General features: G+C 36.0%; 2 protein-coding genes across 2 annotated transcripts; both read right to left on the bottom strand.

Moving 5' to 3' along the window:
- Nucleotides 1-4,590: 4,590 nt before the first annotated feature.
- On the bottom strand, nucleotides 4,591-5,382 carry LOC113780666. Its single transcript, XM_027326446.1, has one exon. The coding sequence runs from the start codon at nucleotides 5,380-5,382 to the stop codon at nucleotides 4,591-4,593; it is 792 nt and encodes a 263-aa protein (XP_027182247.1).
- A 2,863-nt stretch (nucleotides 5,383-8,245) lies between these two features.
- LOC113781350 lies at nucleotides 8,246-9,109 on the bottom strand. Its single transcript, XM_027327269.1, has 2 exons — nucleotides 8,876-9,109; nucleotides 8,246-8,701 (listed from the first exon to the last, which is right to left on the bottom strand). The coding sequence occupies exons 1-2, from the start codon at nucleotides 8,974-8,976 to the stop codon at nucleotides 8,338-8,340; spliced, it is 465 nt and encodes a 154-aa protein (XP_027183070.1). The 5' UTR covers nucleotides 8,977-9,109; the 3' UTR covers nucleotides 8,246-8,337.
- Between the last annotated feature and the right edge of the window lie 11,674 nt (nucleotides 9,110-20,783).

The following is a 20,783-nucleotide window of genomic DNA, read 5'->3' as shown; positions in this document are numbered from 1 at the left end:
TTCGCCTCTGATATTTTGCACCACCATCGCCTAAAATCTCCTCGCTGATCTCTAACTCCATCCCATTGAATTGGGGCCACATTCCATATATCCAAAGTATTTGGACAACTTAATAGAAGGTGTTCCACTGTCTCCTGGTACTCCCCACAGGCTCTGCAAACTGGATCACCCAACCCTGTCCTTCTAAAGATGGCTTCCCTCACTGGCAATGCCCCTGTAATGCATTTCCATATAAATAGTTTAATATTATGTTTTATGTTTAACTTCCAAAGAGTATCCCACATCTGCTTCAGTTGCTGACTTCCTTCCCTTATGCTTGGGCCAGCTGCTTCTGAATTTGACTTCTCAGCATTGTCCCTTTCCTTCATGAGAAATTTGTATCCAGATTTGACCGAATAACAATCTCCCTCGTTATGTTGCCAGAAATAACTATCCTCTCTGTCTATTAGACTTATAGGAATACTCAAGATCCTCTCTGCATCAAATTGGTTAAAAATACTAAAAATGGTGTTTCTATTCCAACTCTTAAGGCTGATAAGCTCCTGCACCATCCTCAGTGAATTGTTACAAGGTCTTAGGGTAGTAGGCTTGCCAGTGGGTGTTCCTGGGATCCATTTATGTTCCCAGATGTTTATGCTCATTCCGTTCCCAATCCTCCTGATGACACCTTTTTCTATGAAGCTCCTAGCTCCTAGAAGCCCTTGCCAAAACCAAGAAGCATTCTTGTGAGCTTTACACCTGAATATGGACTCTTTGGGGAAGTACTTAGCTCTGAGAACTTTACTGAGGAGGAGGTTGGGCTTGGTTAGTATCCTCCAAATCTGCTTCCCCAACAAAGCCTTGTTAAAAGCTTCTATATCCTTGAAACCCAAGCCCCCTTCAGGTTTATCCAGAGCCAGTTTTTTCCAAGACAGCCAGTGTAACTTGCTTTTCCCATTCGTTTCTCCCCACCAGTAGTTGGCCATTGATGCAGTGATATCTTTGCATAGTTTCCTTGGCAGTTTAAAACAAGACATGGCATAAGTAGGCATTGCCATAGAGACAGCCTTCAACATGACCTCCTTGCCTGCACTACTTAGCAGTTTGTTTTTCCAACGCTGAAGTTTCCTTCGAATGTTTTCTCCGATGAAGCCAAATACTTGATTTTTGTCCTTGTTATCACCATTGGAAGGCTTAGATACATCCCTTGTGTCATTTCCCCCATTCCACCTAAGGCACAACATACTTCCCTCCTTTGCTCCAGAGAGATGTTCTTACTAAAGAAAATAGCTGATTTATCTAGATTAATCAGCTGACCTGATGCCTCTTCATACATCTTGAGGATCTTCATAATTTTCTTGGCCTGTTGGGTGCTGGCCTTACAAAATATGAGTGAGTCATTTGCAAAAAAGAGATGCGTAATAATAGGCACTTGCCTACTGATTTTCAGCCCCTTTAGCTAATTTCTTCCTTCTGCTCTCCTGAGCAGACTTGAAAAACCTTTTGAGCAAATTAGAAAAAGGTAGGGAGATAAGGGATCTCCCTGCCTTATTTCTCTCCCCGGTGTGATGTATCCTTTGGTTTCTCCATTGCAGTTGAAGGATTAAGTAACAGTATGCATGCACTCAGTAATCCAGTTGATCCATTGTGGACAGAATCCCATCTTCTGCATGGTTGTCTGCAAAAAATGCCACTCTACCCTATCGTAGGCTTTAGCCATGTCCAACTTGATAGCCATGTATCCATCTAAACCTTGCCTTTTATTTTTGAGGTAGTACATATACTCATGAGCTATAATCACATTGTCCAGAATCTGCCTATCAGGAATGAAAGCTGATGGTGTATTACTAATGCAGATGTCTAGAACAGACTTTAGCCTGTTAGCCAGAATTTTTGAGATTATCTTGTAGATCACACTGCACAGGCTAATAGGCTTAAAGTTTTACAGGCAAGTAGGATTCAGTATTTTAGGAATAAGGGAGATGACAGTGTGGTTAATCGATTTAAGCATACGGCCAGTATTAAAAAAAGAAAGAATAGCAGGAATGACATCTCCTTTTAAAATGTTCCAGAATCTTTGAAAGAATAGGGGTGACATATCATCCTGTCCAGGAGCTTTCTCAGGCTGCATGGAGAAAAGTGCATTTTTGATCTCTTTCTCTTCTATTGGTTTAGTTAGCTTAGCATTCATCTCATGAGTTATGGAATAGGGAATACCCTCTAGAACCTCTGACATATCCCTCCTACCTCCACTAGTGAAAAGCTCTCGAAAATAATCTGAGATTTCTGAAACTACTTCCTCCTCATTCTCAGTCCACGAGCCATCCTCCTTCTGCAACTTTATGATTCTATTGTTAGTTCTCCTCCCCTTAACATGAGCAAGGAAATACTTGGTGTTTTTGTCACCTTCTCTTAGCCAGTTGATTCTGGCTTTTTGACTCCAGAAATTTTCTTCTTCAGAGTAGGCTACTTTGAGTTGATGCTTAAGCTCAACTATTTTCTTTTTCCTGTTCTCACAATCTGAGTTTTTCACTCTTTCCAGCTCCTTTTTTAGCTCCTCAATCCTACTTTTGGAATTGGCTTTGAAAGAATTTCTCTATTTCAGAAGTTCAATCCTACAGTTCCTAATCTTTCTAGTAACCTTAAACATACGGGATCCAACTTCCTCTTTTTGCCAAGCTCTTTCCACTACCTGGTACACCTCTTCCCTTTGAAGCCACCTTTTATCAAAGTAAAACCTCTTCTTCTTTTTTTTCACCCCTGTACAAGTGTTTAAGCACAAGATACTATGATCAGAGGCGTAAGTGTCAATATGCTGACAACTTGCCTTATCAAAAGTCTGGTACCACTCAATACTTCCCAAGCATCTGTCCAGTCTTTGCCTAACCTTACCATCATTATCCCAGTGGTTGCTCCAGGTCTAAGGGTGACCTTCGAAACCAATGTCAATCAGATGGTTATGATCCAGAAATTCCTTAAAGTCTCTAAAGCTCCTCTCTTCTCTAGCCAAACCACCCCACTTTTCCTCATTAGACAGAATATCATTGAAATCCCCAACTATCATAAATCTACTTCCTCACAGCCTGCTTCTCTCTTTAAGAACCTTCCATTGATTCTTCCTAATATGAGCATCACAGCTAGGGCTGCAAACGAGTCGAGCCGAGTCGAGTTTTGAGCTAATCGAGCCGAGCCTCGACTAAATTTTACCAAACTCGAGCTCGACGAGCCGGCAATTTTCAAGCTCGAGCTCGAGCTCCAAAAAAATAAAAAATAATTATTTTATTTTTAAAAAAATAAATAAAATAATATTTTTTTCTTAATAAATAATAAAATATTAAGGATATATACGTAATTTTACTATGAAAATAAAAAAAATATATATATATAATATACGTAATTTTATTATTAAATAAAAATAAAAAAAATAAAAAATATATATATATACTCAATCTCGCGAGCCGGCTCGCAAACTAACGAGCTTAATATTCTGAGCTTGAGTTCGAGCTCGAATTTGATTCGAGCTCGAATTTGATTCGAGCTCGACTCGAGCTCGATTCGAGCCGCTCGCGAGCGGCTCGATTCGTTTGCAGCCCTAATCACAGCTCGCATATACACCTATAAACCACCATATACAATTGAGATCCATATCCTCGATCTTGGCTTCAATGGTAAAAACGGTCCGATACACTTCGACCACCTGAGTGTCCTCCTTCCACAGCAAGGCCATCCCACCAGCCTTATGCATAGCTTCCACCACTGCCCTATTATCAAACCTCAGGCCCCTAGCTATCATATCTACTACTGGTTTTCTATTTTTGGTTTCACTTAAGAAAATCAGGTTTGGAGAGAGAAGGTTATTCACCTCCCTCAGATGGGGAACTGTCAAGGGACTCCCCACTTCTTGACAATTCCACACTAAGGCTCTCATATTTGCATGGGGGCCCCATTCAGGATGGGCCCCTCCTCCTCTCCTTCCCTCTCAGTCTGGGTAACCTCCAACATGAATTTGGTCTTTTTACAAACTATCTGTTGATACTGCGAATCCTCCATCTCTTCATCACAAGGCAGCACCTTCCTTTTACCATTCCCTATAAGGTTAAGATCCTGATCAGACAGCTCCTTTAAGGGCCTTCTAGATACAACAGGAGTCTTCAGTTTCCTATAGGACCTCTTAACCTGTTTCTTAACCGCCTCCTGGATCTTACTACTTATAAGAAGTTCTTCCTGGATGTCTGTTTCCCTTACACTATGTTCCTGGATCCTGACTGCTTGATCTATCCCTGGTGGTAACATGTCAGTGTCCTCCTCCCTCACTTCCAACCTTACTGGCTCTTGCCTCTCTCTCACAGAGGCTTGATCAGTCAAACAAGGTCCTTGATTCCCCAGGGCCCTTTGCTGATAACCATCATTAGAGCCTCGTTCTACTGTACTATCATCAAATTTCCTAGGTGTGCTACTGTTCGGAATCCCCAAGCTCTTCACCTCCCTTTCCCTATCCAGGAGTTGTTTAGTTCTATTTTCCTTATCTGCATTCTCAAGGAACTCCAATAGCCTACCTCCTGTTTGCATCCTGCTCCTCTCCCTCTCAACCAGCTCTCCATCCTGAAATTCTCAATATCTTTTGTCCTTATTCAGATCAGCTTTCAAATGTCTTTCCTTACTAGGACTTATGGTACTACCTGCTCTTATCCAAGGGCCGTATTGGTTCTCTGAGAGCCTTGCCATCGTAACTCTCTGCTCTTTACAAGATCTTTCACTATGGCCTACCACACCACAATTATAACAAAAGTCTGGATATCTCTCATACTTGAAAACTACCCACTTAAATGTTCCTGCTGTTTGAACTACTGTACCTCTAAGGAGAGGTGTTGATAGGTCTACAAGGGCCAGGATTTTGAGATGTCTACCCTCTTTTCCCCCAGACTGAGGTATAATAACCTCTTTCACTTCTTTAAACACAGCTCCAATCTTCCTACCCACCTCTTTAGTTAGCCAATGCACTGGCAAGTTCCATGGTTGCATCCACGAAGGTGCTGTAGCAAAAGCTCCATAATTTTCTTCAATCTCTTCTGACCACATCCTAAGAATCATCACTTGATTATCTATCACCCACGGACCCCCTTCCACAATCCTATCTCTCTCTTCCAGATTAGGAATGTTAAACTGGTATAAATTGGGCCCTAGTTCCATGACTGTCAAGTTTTTGGGGTAGCTCCAAGCAGCGGCAACAAAGTTCTTCACCCCTGTAAAGTTAGCTACTTTTTCCCCCATAATTCTGCCTATCAAGCTTCCTTCACATTCTCTAACTTCACTGTTTAGATCCTCTGGATTCAACATAGCTCCCGCAAGCTCATTTCCAGCTAAGGAAAATTTCTGTAACAGCTCGGTCAACTCACCCTCCATAGATACTGACAGAGGTTCTAACGAGTATTACCCTTCCACCCCACAAGGGACCAGAGCTTAACGTCTACCAAATGGAGACAGACTTACACAAGCACCGACTGGAAAAGAAAAGAAAAGGAAAGAAAAACCAGAAAAAGACTACCAGAGCAACACTACCTCATAAAAAACAAGGAAAGATGATAACAGGGGTATCAAGAGAACAAGCTTTAGCTTACCATGGGCCATGGCATTTATGATGCGTAGTGCTTCCTTTGGTCGGACACCCTTTATGAACATGGGCCACCACTTTGATGATGCTTAATGCTTCCTTTGGTCGGACATCCTTCACGATCTAACATTAATAAAAGTGCTGTGTTAACTGTGTGTTGGATTCAGATCTATTGTAATCTATAGTTGGATTGTTTCCATGAATGATGAGTCGTGGGAAATTGTGTTTTTTGAAAAAGTTTAAGATTGCTGAAGTTCCCACCACTGGAGGAAGGCTCTAATCCCAAGAGAGAGAGTTCCCTCTACACTGAGAGGATGTTTTTAGGGTTTGTATTGAACTGAGAAAAGATATACAACCGTGCACTAGATAGATAAACATGTTTATATCCTAATCACGAGAGTAGGTTATGATTCGTATGACACACTTATATCATTAAAATTTTTAAACTATTTAATTGAATACTTGCGATCTCAAGAGAGACATAGGATTTAATTAGGCATACTTTAGATATATCGAGAGATAATCTAAAATACAATTATGTGATGCGTTCATGGTTTATTGAGAAATTAATTAGATAATTGATTCAAATTCTGGATTAAAACCTGAAACCCTAGGCTCGCGTCTATTGTTTTCTCGCCACTACTCTGTTTGAATTGATTATTCATTTATTGTTTAGTTAGAAAAACTCACTCCATAAATTTAAATTTTGTTATTTTACAATAATTAATGTAGAAAATGAACTCGTCCCATGTGGGTTTGATCCTAGAATACTCTAGATAAATTGTTACTACGATTGACCCTGTGCGTTTGCATTAAATCGTCGATAGGGCAAATCAAAATAGAAATCACGGCATACAAAATGGAACGGATTGAGTAATAAATACTCCCTCCATCCCAAAATTTGGGACGCTTTTTGGGAAACGCACTTTTTATGTACAGTAGCATTACGGGACAGGCTTATCTGACTTTTCCAAGCGTACCCTTTGCTGTTTGTGGAGTGAAACAACAAATTGGTGGGACCACTTGCCATTAAGTCACTTTGACTAAAAGGCAAAGACAATCAGAAGGGTATAACTTCCGATGATGTGCTGTGGCTGGGTCCATCAGAATTGGTTAGTGCAATCTTGATTTGTCAATAGAAGGGTATAACTGGAAAATAATTGTAAAAGTGATTTGACTTTTTCAAAGTGACTCAAATTTTGGGACAAGCAAAAAGTGGAAATATGACATTAACAATGGGACGAGGGAGTATACTAACTTTTGCATATCTAGAAGTTTGTTAATATGCACTTGTAGTAATTGTTAATTAGAGTATCGAAAAATTTCCAAAGTTGAATTTTTAGCAAGGTTACTTGAATGGTAGGCTGTAGGACATGCATTTGCGTGTATCATGCACTTGTAAATCGAGTTTTTATTTGCTGTTCTTAATTTTATGAGTATTAATATTGTAAAACCAACATACGTTGTGAAAGCAATTTTTCCTTTTTCTAAACGTTCTGAAAGCAAATCAATAAGAAGAAAAAGAAAAAGAAAATCAAAATCTCCTTCTTAGCTTTCTGATGAGCACCTTCTACAGCTTGAGAATTTCGTACTCACATCATTGCCAAACAAGATAATGATCCAGTACAAATAATTGAAATACATTAGTTACATAAAAAGCCATAGAAATAAGCCAAGTGATATAATGTATTTGAGATATAAAAATTAATTGTGCATGATACTCGCAAAGTGATATAATGTATTTGAGATATAAAAGGGGTTTAGAATACAAAAATGTGTTTATAATTCAAACTAACTAATATTTAGAAAATATTAGAGTTGTTTCTTAGAAAAGGCTAAATACGTTCTCTAACCGTCTATTCAACTCATAAACACTTTTAAACCCCCCCCCCCCAAAACCAAAAAACAAAAAAAAAACTGCAAAATAACCATCCAAGCAGACTATTGCAGATAGGATAAGTACGTTTAACTATTTAAGCTAGTGCCTATTTCTGTAGAAATTTTCTATTTCGTTTCCCATGAAAATAGATGAAAACAAAATTGATGTCAGAATCACCACACTTTTGTAGGAAAAATATATAATTTTCTGAATTCGATAAAAAGCTTATTTGTTGACCCGTATAACTCCATTTCAAGGTCCCATATGTGTCGTGAAACTTACGGAAGTGGTCCTCTCCATTTCTTGCTCATGGAAATAGTAATACATCATGTACAAGTGTACTGCATGTACTGCAAACACCATCTTAGAAGTTCAAACTTGATATGTAGTACAATACAATCATCAACTTTTCTTCAAAAAAAAATTTTGTTTTTGGGATAGTAGAGGGAAGAAATGAACGGGAATATTGTCGAATTAGCTAGTTCACAACTTCACACAATCTTATAAAAATGTTACTACAGTGAAAAATGCGATACAAATGAAGCCGATTTTGAATCATATCTATTATACTTCTTGATGTTACATCCATGTTACACGATATTTTAAGATGGTATTTGTATTCTCGTTTAAATTTTGCGAATTTATAACGTAACTGTGAAAAAGTGTAACGGAAGACTCAATTAATAGAGTCTGACACGCTTTGGAGTTTGGACGAAGGTATGTATTCACTAATCATTTAAGTAATTGAACATAAATATCTCATGCAAACAAGAAAAGTATCAAGGATGAATTAGTTGATTTGATGTCTTATTCAAGATGCATGTAGCTCTATGTACTTGAGAGTATAGTATCAATAACTGAGGAAAGTTCATAAAGAGAAACAACTTCTGGGGCCAGTTACAACTTTTGCTGCCAATTGGGCAGCTCGAGAAGATTCAGTTCTTCGAAAATCAGCATTCTCCCATCTCCGACGAAACGAAGGCCTTGGCAGATTTTCAGGCACAATAGTTTCCAATGAGTTCACATGCCAAGAAGGGCATGTTCTTCTGTCACTCCATCTCTGAACTTTGATCACTGATTTTGACGCCATCTCTTCTTGTTGCTGTAGATCCCAAGCAAGAGCCATTTCTTGTTCACCTACTACTAAATTGCTCATCTCTAGTCCTACAAGTAAGGTTGCCACCCCTAACAAGCACTTTCTCTTCCATGATCTTTCCTTCTGATTCTTAGGCCTACACAAAGAAAGCCATGTTTGTTACCCAACTGAAGAAAAACAACTCAAGCAAGTCATAAGTATTTACCTTTACCGTTGGAAAATGTTACAAACGAAAATAAAGAGCAAAAATTTTTGTAAAAATATCTGAGTAGCAGAAGAGATATCCACATTTTACAAATGGTTTACTTACCAGGCCAAATGGGATGCTTTTGAAGCCAAAGGTTGATCAGAGGTAGCAGTACAAGATGGTGGAGGAGGAAGATTGAGGCAGCAACTGATGGAAAGGGCCATTTTCTTGATTTCCCTCCTTGCTTCTTTTGCACCTCTACTTTTCTCACTTCAGCTTAATCAATCAATGATCTCTCCAATAACTGAGGAAAAGCAATCACCAATAAGATTCTAGTATTTGGTCATATATATAACGTGTACTGTGTACTACATGCTTTGCAGAAGTTGGAAAAATAAGAAAAGTAGATGGTCAAAGTATAGGTAGCAACAAACAAGGACCCCAAGTGTGGCCTTTTGTGTTGTGGTTGAGACGTGGGGTTGGACCCATCTGTACAAAGAAGATACTTCTTCTTTGCTTGCCGTCTTCCACTTGTACTGTTACACCAGACGATATCCTTGTCCAATATTTTGTGTCTATTTTTCTATTTAATGCAAAATTATATAATTCTATTTATTATATCTGCTGATGTGATACATAAAAAAGAAAGGCTGTTTGACTGCTTTATTGGACAAAGGTTCCCGTTATTGTTTGCTTTCACTTACACCAGAAAGAAAAAAAATTGTTTTGTTGAAGAACTTCCTTCATCTTCTAGGCTGAACAGGTTATGGGAATTGTAACGGTAACAATATTATTTTGGGAAATTGTAACAAAGTTGTGTAAACAAAGGAAACCTAAAAATGAAAAAAGATAAGGCAACCAAACAATCTTTATTTTTTATGTGCCATGACAACAGATATAATAAGTAGAAATATGTAATTTTGTATTGGATAGAAAAGTGGACATAAAATATTGGACAGAGAATCCCGTCTACTATTACACTATACATTTAGCAACCTTCTTGACAGCTGGCCGCGTGTTTGGGATGTTCGGGATGGACAAAATTTCTTTGCTAATCCAAGCAAGCCGCCAAACTGATGTATGTACATATCGCAAGTCGCAAATCCAGGCTAATTGAAGCTTGCACGTTTAACTTATGTTTTCAGACTCAAACTAGGTATTGATTTGGCCAACCTCAAGAGCTTGGGTTAATGGGATCGACCAGGTTCGATCGTGATTAAATAGGATGATGTTATAAATAAATATATAAATATATATATATATAAGGATGACGTTATAAATATATATCATATATATACATGTAAATAGTTCTAAGTCCTTGGGCTGAAGTTCATAAGATAATTAATCTAGAATGATATTAAGAATCATGTAAAAATGCAAAAACTAAAGCTGCAAATGAAAATAATAAAAGAGATTTATGTGTAGTTGCAATTATTCAAAACATTTAGGCGTCAAAATACAATATGTAAAAAGTTTAGATTTAAAAAGGAAATCCCTATCATTTTTTCTTCCCCGTCGTCAATAGCTTTGCTGTGCTTTCTTTGGCATCCAAATCATTCCAGACTTCTAGTTCCAGTTGTGTACGTCTTCCTTTATTTTTTCCTTTTTCTAATATTTTGTTTTGTTTCATTTTTCAAGTCATCACCATTCTTCTCCTATCTAATGCTCTCTCTCTCTCTTTTGGCCCTTTATTAACTCCTGTAACAATTCACAAACACACATAAAACTGTTTTCCATTCCGATCCAATCCCTGTTTTCTTTTCATCTTCTTGCTAATTCATCTTTACCTTTTTTTTAAATTTCAGATCTAGCAATCCCCTTTTTTTTTTTTTAAGTTCCAGATCTAGCAACTATGGTGGTAACTACGAAAGGCTCTTACTAGATTACCACCATGGAATCATCGTGAGAGAACATAGGGTAGTCAAAGATTAGTAATTATCTTTTTAGGGATGGGAACAGTCAAAAAGTGAAGAAGAAAAAGCAGAAAACCAAACAGATGAAACAAACCAGATTCTTACGGTTATTTTCGATTCCCGATCAAGCCCGACTTTGACCGATTTTTATTCAAGGCGGTTTTCGAATGAACTCGGACTAGAAACCTAACCGATTCCCGGTTCAATCGATCGATCCGATTCGAGCTTAAAAACATGGTGTTTAACTAGTGTGGATGAATGTGTGTTGCTTGTTGCTTATTAGTTTTTAGATAGGATTAATTTTAAAATTATAGAATAAAGTGAATTGCAAAATTATTATGGATGTTCAAACCTTCACTGCAAGATGAAGATACCAGGAGAAAGGTTTTGTGCAGGAATTAAGATACAAAAGCACAAATTAGTAGGCTACTAGAGAATTATTCACATTTACGGTTTTGAGTTACTCCATTAAAAAGGATAGCACAATATTAGCTGAAATGATAACATAAGATTCAGGATTTATTGTGATTTTAGAGGCCTTCCAAACAAATATATGGCTGAAGAAATTATGTTCCTTTGAAGAAATAAAGAACAACAAAGGATAATGGTGTTTTTTTTTTTTTCTAATCCCCAAATGGATGCATTCTTTCTGTATTCTTTTTTTCAACCCTCCCACCCCTATATCCTACTTACCCCAACTATCAGACATAGGATTCAAATCCTAAATCTTATAGTAAGAAACACCCTTTGAGCCTTCCCTGACCACTGGGACACATCAGTTTTCTTTTCTTTTCTTTTCTTTTCTTTTCCCTTCTTATGAAAAGAGTACACAATGATTTTTTTATAGAAAGCTACACAGTAAAGATGTTACATGCATACATGTTACCACTTAATAATTTTCCAATCGTTTTACTACATTTCCATTGTCTCTCAAAATTGTAAATATATTATACAGGACTAATCATTTTCCCATAATCGACACTACCTATGTCAATGCATCCGGTATTGTCTATACTCAACCCAGATTTATCATATTTTTCTTAAATTTAAATTTAATTTTTCAACTCAAACTCTACCTAGATTTAGACCCTACATGAAAGAATCATGAGTGATTTGATTTTGTATGATCTATGCTAAAACTTAAACCATATAGAAGCCCTACCTAGAACCATACGTACAACATATACTGTAAACAAAAATACAATCTCATTCGAATTTCATTTGTACTGCATTAACTTAGACATAAAATAGAAACTTTAGTAATCACAACTCCATAAGTTGTATAACTTATAAATCGAAGAACCAAATTTTATATTATTTAAATACTGATTTGGCTAATGGGTATCCGTTAAGAGGAGTTTCAAGTGTCTTTTTGTTAAAAAAAATTGTAGTTTATTTGAAAAAGTATCACATTTTAGAGCTGTAATAAATTTGAATATGCGTATTTAAATGATAACTCATGTGTGATTTAGGTATGTCCATTGAACATCTGTTAGAAAAATCTTTTAAACAATTGTTCTTGTTATAGAGTTAAGAGATAAAACCATCCTTCGTTCCATGCCGATAATCTAAAGAAAATTATAAATTTCAATTCGGTAGTGATCTAGAATGAGTGCACTGCAAGACCAGACAAGTTGCTCCCTCGGCCAGCAGCGGTAGTATCTGTCTTTTAAGTGAAGTCATTTCCTAAAGGGATAATTTGAGAAACTTACCCTGATATTTCTGACAATTTCACTAACCTTCCCTAAAGTTTACAAAATTCCACAAATCTCCTCTAAGGTCAAAGTTTTAATAACAAAATTAGTTCAATTAAAAAGGTAACATTAAAAAAGTATTTTAAAGAGAGAGATAAAACTTCTATTCTGTAAATACTCCTTATGCATGCATATAAGTTGTATTAGTAAAAAAATAAAAAATAATTAAAAAATTAGAAACAATTAATACACACATTTTTTCACTCAAAAAGTTCACATTCAATAAATTAGACATAACAAATAAGCAACAAAACTACACTAATGATCACAGAATTCAGCAAAACAAACTAATCATCTCTTTTGACATGATCTTTGTTACAATTCTTGTGATTTTGAAAAGAAAATTTTTTAAAATTTGTCTTTCTTTTCTCTCATTTATCCTTTATTAATATCTAACGATTAAGTAATTAGAGCACTCATTAACTATTCGTAACTAATTAATAGAAATAACTGTTGAAAACTACTTTAATGATGAACGATGACTTGTAATTACAAAATATATCAATTAATAAATCTAATGGTGCTATTTTGTGATTCATAGAATTTGACAATGATCAGAAATCAGTTGTACATAATGTGAGAATAAGGGTTTTGGTAGAAGAAAAAATACAAGTCAAAAGAAGGTTGTTCATGAGGATATTTTCTTTGAAACTCTTAAAATTATGACACTTGTAAAGTAATTTTGTGGAAGTAAAGGAGAAAGGAAGGAAAAGAAATGCAAAATTCAAAAATTTTTCTGTTTAAAATCATAAGAATCATAGCAAATATCATGTTAAAAGAGATGATTAGTCTATTTTACTGAAACTTGCAATCATTAGTTGATAGAACGGTTATTTGGCGTATTTTGCACTATTATCTTGTCCTAATTTTGGCTATTCACGGTACTAAGAATTGGAGTTTCACTCATATTCGATATTTGTGTGAATTATAGGTGGTAGGCATGAAAAATGATCTCGCGGGGTGAATTTCCAGAAGACTTCCCGTTCCAAGGCGTGGCCACGCCTTAGAAGGCGGACGAAACCGAAAGCCGGACCCTGGTCCACGTGAACCGCGAGGAGCACAGGATTAAAACTCCAAAGGCTTCAATTGAAAAGCAAAGAAAGGCCAGACGTCCGTGGGCTTCTGCTTGACTTTCTTGGGCGGCGGATATAAAAAGGGAAACAAGGAAGATTCAAGGGGCATCTACTTTTTCGGCTTAGTTTTCTTTTCCTAGGTTTGTCAGCAGTCAGACGCTTTTGACCGGGGCTTTTGGCTTTCTTCAGCCGCAACTTAGACTAGCTTAGGAGTTCACCTTTTCAATCTTTTGCTGTAGACGCCTTTGACGTTCGCTTTTGATTTGCTACAATTTTCCATCGCTGTTATCCCTTTTCTTGACTCTGCTACAGGAGCGACCGAATATAAGACAATGAACCAAGGGAATTTCCCATTTGTTCCTTAGTTAATTCGCATCGCTCCGCTCCTTGGAATTAATTGTTTGGATGTTTGCGTGGATGAAATCAATTAAATCGCGTGAGCTTGACATGATGAGGAGTGGCTAATTTTCTCCTCTACCCAAAGGGTGACGCGAGGGCGCGGTCCATCACACCTGTGAGATCTAATCAATCTTTCATTATTTCTTCCAATTTATTACTATTCGTGCATTTTCTGAATTAATTGTTCATGGGTATTTGATTAATTGAATATCAACGGCCGGGTATTTGATTTAATTTAATAGCCTACTGCCACGTTAATTAAATAGAATCCGTAATTGTTCATTTAGTTGACACCCCGTGGCAACCACCATAATTGGCTTTATGATGGGGAAATGCAAGATCTAATTTAAATAAACCCTCTTAGCGTGTTTATTGGTTAGGGTTGGGTTCTTCTAGCTTTAATGCAACTGGGTAATTAAATTCCTACGGTCGTACCTAGGGTTGTTATCTGGTTAGAGAAGCAGTCAATGGTCGTACCTTGACTGTCGAAAAAGTAAGGAAGAGCTGGTTGTCAGAGCTTATTGATGGCTATAACCAATCTAGTGATAAATGGATGAAATATCTTTGCATCGATGATCATTTAATTGGACCGTGCCTGCGTAGTTGATCCTTTGGATAGAACTTTTGTTAATTGCTATTTTCAGTGAATTGTGCTTTGTGAGTTAGTTTTGAATTTTGTTTGTTTTATTTTATTTTATTTTTATTTGCCTCCCATTGAAAATCCCCCAATTTCATTCTACTAATTTGGAAAGAAATAATTTCCTACCTGCTCCCTGTGGAATCGACCCTACTTGCCATTGTACTCAAAATTAGTATTTTTATAGACAAATCCGGTATATCGGATCAAGCAAACTCTTCGGGAACAGGGTGAATCAAGTAACCCATTGCACACCTAGGGTCCCTGCTCCAGTACTTGGATTTGTTCTATAATTATTTAATTGAGGTGGTAATTAGGACTTTTTAGTAATTATTATTGCACATGTTCGGCACCTGTCATTAGTATAGTTTTGTTGCATATTTGTGTTATCTAATTTATTAAATTTGAACTTTTTGAGTGGTGAAATGTGTGTATTAATTATTTCTAACTTTTAATTATTTTTATTCTTTTACTAATACAACTTATATACAAGTATAAGGATATTTATGAAATAAAAGTTTCATCTCTCTCATTAAATTACTTTTTAATGTTATTTTTTCTAATTGGGCTGTTTTTGTTATTAAAACCTTAATTTTAGGGGAGATTTGTGTAAATTTATAAACTTCAGACGAGCCTAGTGGAATTGTTAGAAATCTTACGGGAGGTTTCTGAAATTATCCCTTTCCTAAAACGGCACGGCTCTTCTTATTCTATGATGATCCAAGTAGCAGCTCCACGGGTTTGTTTGGAATTGGTCGATTTCTGAGCCATTCGTTCCCCTACCCCCCCTCCCCCCTCCCCTCCGTTGGCCTTTGCCAGCCACTAGAGTAAGTAGGGGTGTGCATCGAATTCGAAATCGGTAATTCGGAAGTTTGAATTCGGAATTTTTCGAAATTTTGGTATCTGATAATTCGACCGAATTCGATTTCGAATTCACCAATTCCGAATTCGAATTCGTACCGAATTCAATTCGGAATTCGGTAAATTCCGATTTCACCGAATTCGGAAAGATTTATATATTATTATATAATATAAAATTTATTATATAATATAAAATTTATAATATAATATTATATTATATTATATAAAATTTATAAATTTTATATAATATTATATAGTATAAATTTTATATTACATGTATAAAAAATATATTTACATATTAAAAACGAATTTGAAATCGAAATCAGAATTCGAATTCCGATTTCGAATTGTGAATTCGAAATCGGAAATTCCGATTTGAAAAACTCCATTACCGAATTCGAACCAAATTCGAAATATATGAATTCGGAAAACCCGAATTCGATTCCGATTTCCGATTTACCGATTTCGAAAATTCCGAATTCAATTCGAATTCGGTCGATAAATCGGAATTTTTCGATTTTGCACACCCCTAAGAGTAAGTAAGAGAACCTGCAAGCAAATAGAGAGCCCCCGCTCGTTTTGAGCCGTTGCAAGTCGGAAGGTGTACCGACTGTTTGAGTGGCGAAAGGGCCGCTTGTTTAAATTAGATTTTTTTTTATAACGAATTCTAATAATATAATAGATATAATATTCTATATCTATCCATAAATGTTCGATCTAATGTGTTTAGCTTTTTAAAAAGTTTTGTTAGATTCCGTATTGAATTAGGTACCATGATTAAGCATCTACAGTGCTGCTCGTTTTTTCTCGACTTCCTAGTGAATTTAGATTTTGAGTATGTTAATATGCAAATTAATGTGTTGCAAATTTTGAGCTTAAATTTTTAGAATTTATTTTTGAACCTAAATTAGGTTAATATCCTTATACTATATAAGATTGAGTTTTGGTCAAAGAATAGGTTGAATTTCAACCGCATAGGTGGGGGCTTTTTGGGAATGTGAAATGTTGTGTATTATTTTAAAAGCTTTAGGTACAAGTTAAGGAAGCATGTATTTGGATATGTTGACTGAAATGACCCCATTTTAATACATTTAAAGTTGTCATTGATGAGCTATCTGGGTATTGATGGAATGTGTAATTAGCGTGCAATCGTTTTTACATTTTGTACAACCCATATATGCTTGTGTGTTGGTGTAATTACCGGAATATCTCTTAACTACCAATAATTCCCCTTTTTAGCCACAGATAACCATTTGAGATGTTGTTTTGTCTGAAACATTTGAATGGCAATCGGATTTAGGAAATGAGCCAACGATTTCACTATCAATGGTAGGAACTCATTTCTCTATCATTTATAATCTGCATTTATGAGCCACAAACGTTGGTCAGTTTATCCCCTTTCAACTTCAGAAGTTAAGTTTTCCCTTTTTGCCTTTGTCTACAACGATGTGCCTCATCGTTTTCTCTTCCATCCGATCTCAACTCTGAAATTACCTATTATTTTGTCATTAATTACACCCAATTCAATTGCCGAACCGTTGGTATGTTAATGCCTAAACAGTTGATTATCAGTTTCTTCCTGTTTCGCATTTTAGGATTGGAATAATTCTACCTGGTTTCATACTAATCAGCTCAGAATGCTCTTCAGTCCCAGCTACTCCTGGTGGTTCAGCGTGAGGTTAGATTTCAACCCCCCCCCCCAATTTTTTAGTTCCTCCCTTAATTTTGTCAATGTGTTCTTAGTACTTACAATTAGCAACTCTTATCGCGTTGCCTAACTCCAATTGGTCTGGGTTGGTAATAATCTTATAGGTTTGGAGCAACAACAAGTAAGAGCTCTCGGTGGGGATTCTGGAATAAGGTTAGCTTTCTGTGTTGCTCTGCCTTTCTGCATTATCAACGACCTTCAATTTAACACAATTTTATTGTAACGCTGTGTGAATTGATTGATTATATCGTTTATCTTTTCATACTAAGTTTTATTTCTTTTCACAATGTGTTATTGTTTGTTCAACAAAAAAAAACCTCCTTTCTCACAGGCATCAAACACCCGCGCGATGCGTGAGTACTCCCCCTAGTCCTAGTTATTGTGTTGAATTTACTATTTTCAATTGTTTTGCTTCCCGTAACTTCAAATTCTAGTTTCGTCCCTGCAAGCATTCCTGTCCTGGTCCATTTTATTATTACGAGTTTCATTGTACTTCCGTTTTGCCTCGCCTTCATTTTTGGGACTGGAGAACTTAATAGAACTTCCATTTCGTTTAAGTCCTCCAATAGGACTTAATAGACCTTCGAGGTCGGGCCTCTCCTAGTTCAAATATGAAGTTGATTATGCATCAAATGGTTATAGTATATAATACTGTCAGTATATAAAAAATTAATTTTAAAAATACATTAGCTGAAATTAGGTTAAAATGAAAGAAACTAAAAAAGAAAGAAAGAAAAGATTTGATATTAATTAGCTTTACCAACATTAAACCAAAAACAGGGAAATAGATTTTTGAATTCAACTTAAAGAGAAGTTGCATGTTATCCCTCCATCAAATTCAATAAGCATCTTACCCCTCCAACTTAGAGGCTCTGGATTCTAGTTCCCGTTTCTTAAATTTCATCCTATTCTGTTAAAACTTTTTTTAAAAAAATAAGCACATTACCTTTTTGAGGCAAGTCGAATATGCTAAAAAGTAAAAACAACACCACCTAACTCTAACTGAATGGACGAAACTACAAACCATCAAAACCTGATCGAATGGACAAAACTACGAAAAAGTTATAAAATGATGGATAACTACAAACATCTTCTTTTGCTCGAAGTTAAAGTCCTTTAGCTTCTGATTGAAAATCTGCACACTGAAAATATATGGCAGCATAAACAAATCCTAGTGCCACAAGACCACCACTTACATCCACGAGGAACTACTGCAAATACATCTATCTTCTTCCTATGAGTTGCCATTAGCTTTACTTATTACCACTTTGGTTCCAATAGCCTTACAGAACCTTGACTTTTAAGAAACTCTCTTCAATTTATATATTTAAAGTGCAAAACTCCCTTTAGCAAATCAAGTACCTATTCTGCTTTTCGATCCGACTGTAGTACCTAGACTACGCCAATGTACCTACTTTAAGAAGCCAAGATAGGGGAAGGAGAAAATTCATTCCAAGGCCTTTGATTATTAAAATCTTAACTTTGTAACTAAGCTAAGATCTCCTCTGCAAACACTACTATTATGTTAAAAAAATGTAGAGTATCTTCACTCGTTTTTGTTAATTTGATGCATTACATTCTCTTAACTATGGCTTTATTTTAGTGCTTACGTTAACTTTCCCTTTCTTCTTGTTCTTTGAAGGTAAATTAACATCAGTTTTACTACTCCTTTAACCCTTATTTCTTTGTTATTTTATCTGTTTTAACGCCTAATGGGGAAAATATTCTAATGGAATCCTTTTAAGCTTTCTAGTATCAAAAATAAGACGTCAAGTATTATCTTGTACTTTTATGCTCCTTTCGAGGTGATTTCATTAGACAAGGGATTATCAAACTTCGCGTTCCATTTAATATTCCGGGTGGTTGTCAGCCAATAAAATCAAATTGTATGTGTAGTGCTTTTTTCCTCCCCCCAAGGGCCCCAACCCCACCTCTTTTGCGGAAGAACAATATGTAGTGCTTCCCCCCTCTCTCTTTCCCTTGTCGATGAAAGCTTGTACCTCAGGAGGAAGACACTTAGTTTTAAATTAAGGTAAATTATTTTTTTTCCCCTGTAATTTGGTATTTTATTACATAACCCTTCTATAGTTTAAAAATCTAAGTATAATTTCCTCATAATTTGGGTTAATGTGTTATTATTAGTTTTTTCATTAAAACTAACGGTCAATAGTAAAAAGTCAAAGTTAACCTAATAAATTTACAAATTTACCCTTTCATTATTTTTTTCCCTCCAAACATAAAAAGAAGAAATTGAAATAAAAATAGATAAATAAAAAATAGAAATACCATTAAAGATTTGGTTTAAAAACCTATAACGACATTTGTAGTAAACAAAGATTTGGTATTTTTTTATTACTTAGTTATTTGTTTTATATTTCCCTTCCATCTTTTTTGTTTCTTATTTATTTATTTTTTAATTTTTCTTCCATCTCTTTTGATTTTTGGAGAAAATTAACATTTCATTGGCCAAAGTATAATTTTTCAAAATTTTTTTTTCTCTTCCAAAAAAAAGAGAGAAAGAAAGGGAAAGAAGAAAAAAAAAGTAATGAAAGGGTGAATTTGTCAATGTATTAATTTGATTTTGACTTTTTGCTATTGATAGTTAGTTTTAACGGGTAAAAATAATGATAACCTTTTAACCCAAACCATAAGGAGGGACATATATAAGTTTTTAAATCATAAAGAGATTATGTAGTAAAGCACCAAACAACAGAAGGGTAAAAGGTAATTTATCCTTTAACTAATATATATATGAGAATCTTTGTGCTTTGAAAAGATTTTTAACCCGTTTGGTAACATTTCATATGTTTCTTTTCCTTTTTTTTTTTTTTCCTTATTAGCTCTCTCAATTTGAGAGATTTTTTTTTTTTTGAAACTCGATATATTGTAAAGAGCAAATGGCCAAAATAGCTACTAAACTATTCACAATGGCTGATTTGATCGTCCAACTTTTTTTAGGTTGCCACAAAGGTCACTCAACTGACAAAAAACAAGCCTTTTGGAAGTGCAAATTTTCGGGGCAAAAATGTCCTTTTAGTCACACAACCCTTCCTTCTCATCCCCTCCTTCCATCTCAACACCGCTTATCCAATTTTCCAGTTTCTTGCTTCTCTTGCTCTCCACTGATGAATGCTTATAACGTGTTCTTAGAGGTTTGGAGTAGGAGTACGTAGACACAATCATCCAAGAAACGCGAATGAAAGCAATGCTTCATTATTGTTATTATTTAACTCTTTCCTTGTATCAAGATCATCACCGCCATCATCATCATCTTCTTCTTTGTCTTCTACTGTGATATCAGGCTGTGATAATGCTTATCTTTCTCTCTGAGTCGTAATTTGGGCATGGAGCTTATTGGTCCATAACTTGGCTCTTGATGGCATTATTTGCAATGGGCTCCTCCCTCTTCGCCTGATTGTTTTTGATAGATCTCAACCTCTTTTTTTCTATTTTTGCTCATATAATTTTAGCTTGACAGAACACAGCAGTCGAGAGATGGGTTTTTGCTCCACCTCTCTGCTTAGCTATGATTTCTTCATAACCCGGCTCGGGGAAGGAGGGAGAGGAGGGAATGGGGGATCGGGGGAGACGAAGGGAGGGGCGGGGAGGAGAAATGAGGGAAGAGAGTGCGGTGGTGTGGTGGAGGAGGAAAAGAGATAAAAGGAGAGAATGACGTCGTTGGTGCT

The sequence above is a fragment of the Coffea eugenioides genome, chromosome 8, assembly GCF_003713205.1.
Source record: "Coffea eugenioides isolate CCC68of chromosome 8, Ceug_1.0, whole genome shotgun sequence".
Lineage (NCBI taxonomy): Eukaryota > Viridiplantae > Streptophyta > Magnoliopsida > Gentianales > Rubiaceae > Coffea > Coffea eugenioides.
This window is presented reverse-complemented; position numbering and strand designations above follow the sequence as displayed.

Excerpts from the sequence above, each read along its gene's own strand:
- LOC113781350 (XM_027327269.1), bottom strand. The coding sequence starts at position 8,976 with ATGGCCCTTTCCATCAGTTGCTGCCTCAATCTTCCTCCTCCACCATCT. Across the intron at positions 8,702-8,875 it reads AAAGCATCCCATTTGGCCTG|GCCTAAGAATCAGAAGGAAA; the intron begins GTAAGTAAACCA and ends TTCTTTGTGTAG.
- LOC113780666 (XM_027326446.1), bottom strand. The coding sequence starts at position 5,382 with ATGGAGGGTGAGTTGACCGAGCTGTTACAGAAATTTTCCTTAGCTGGA.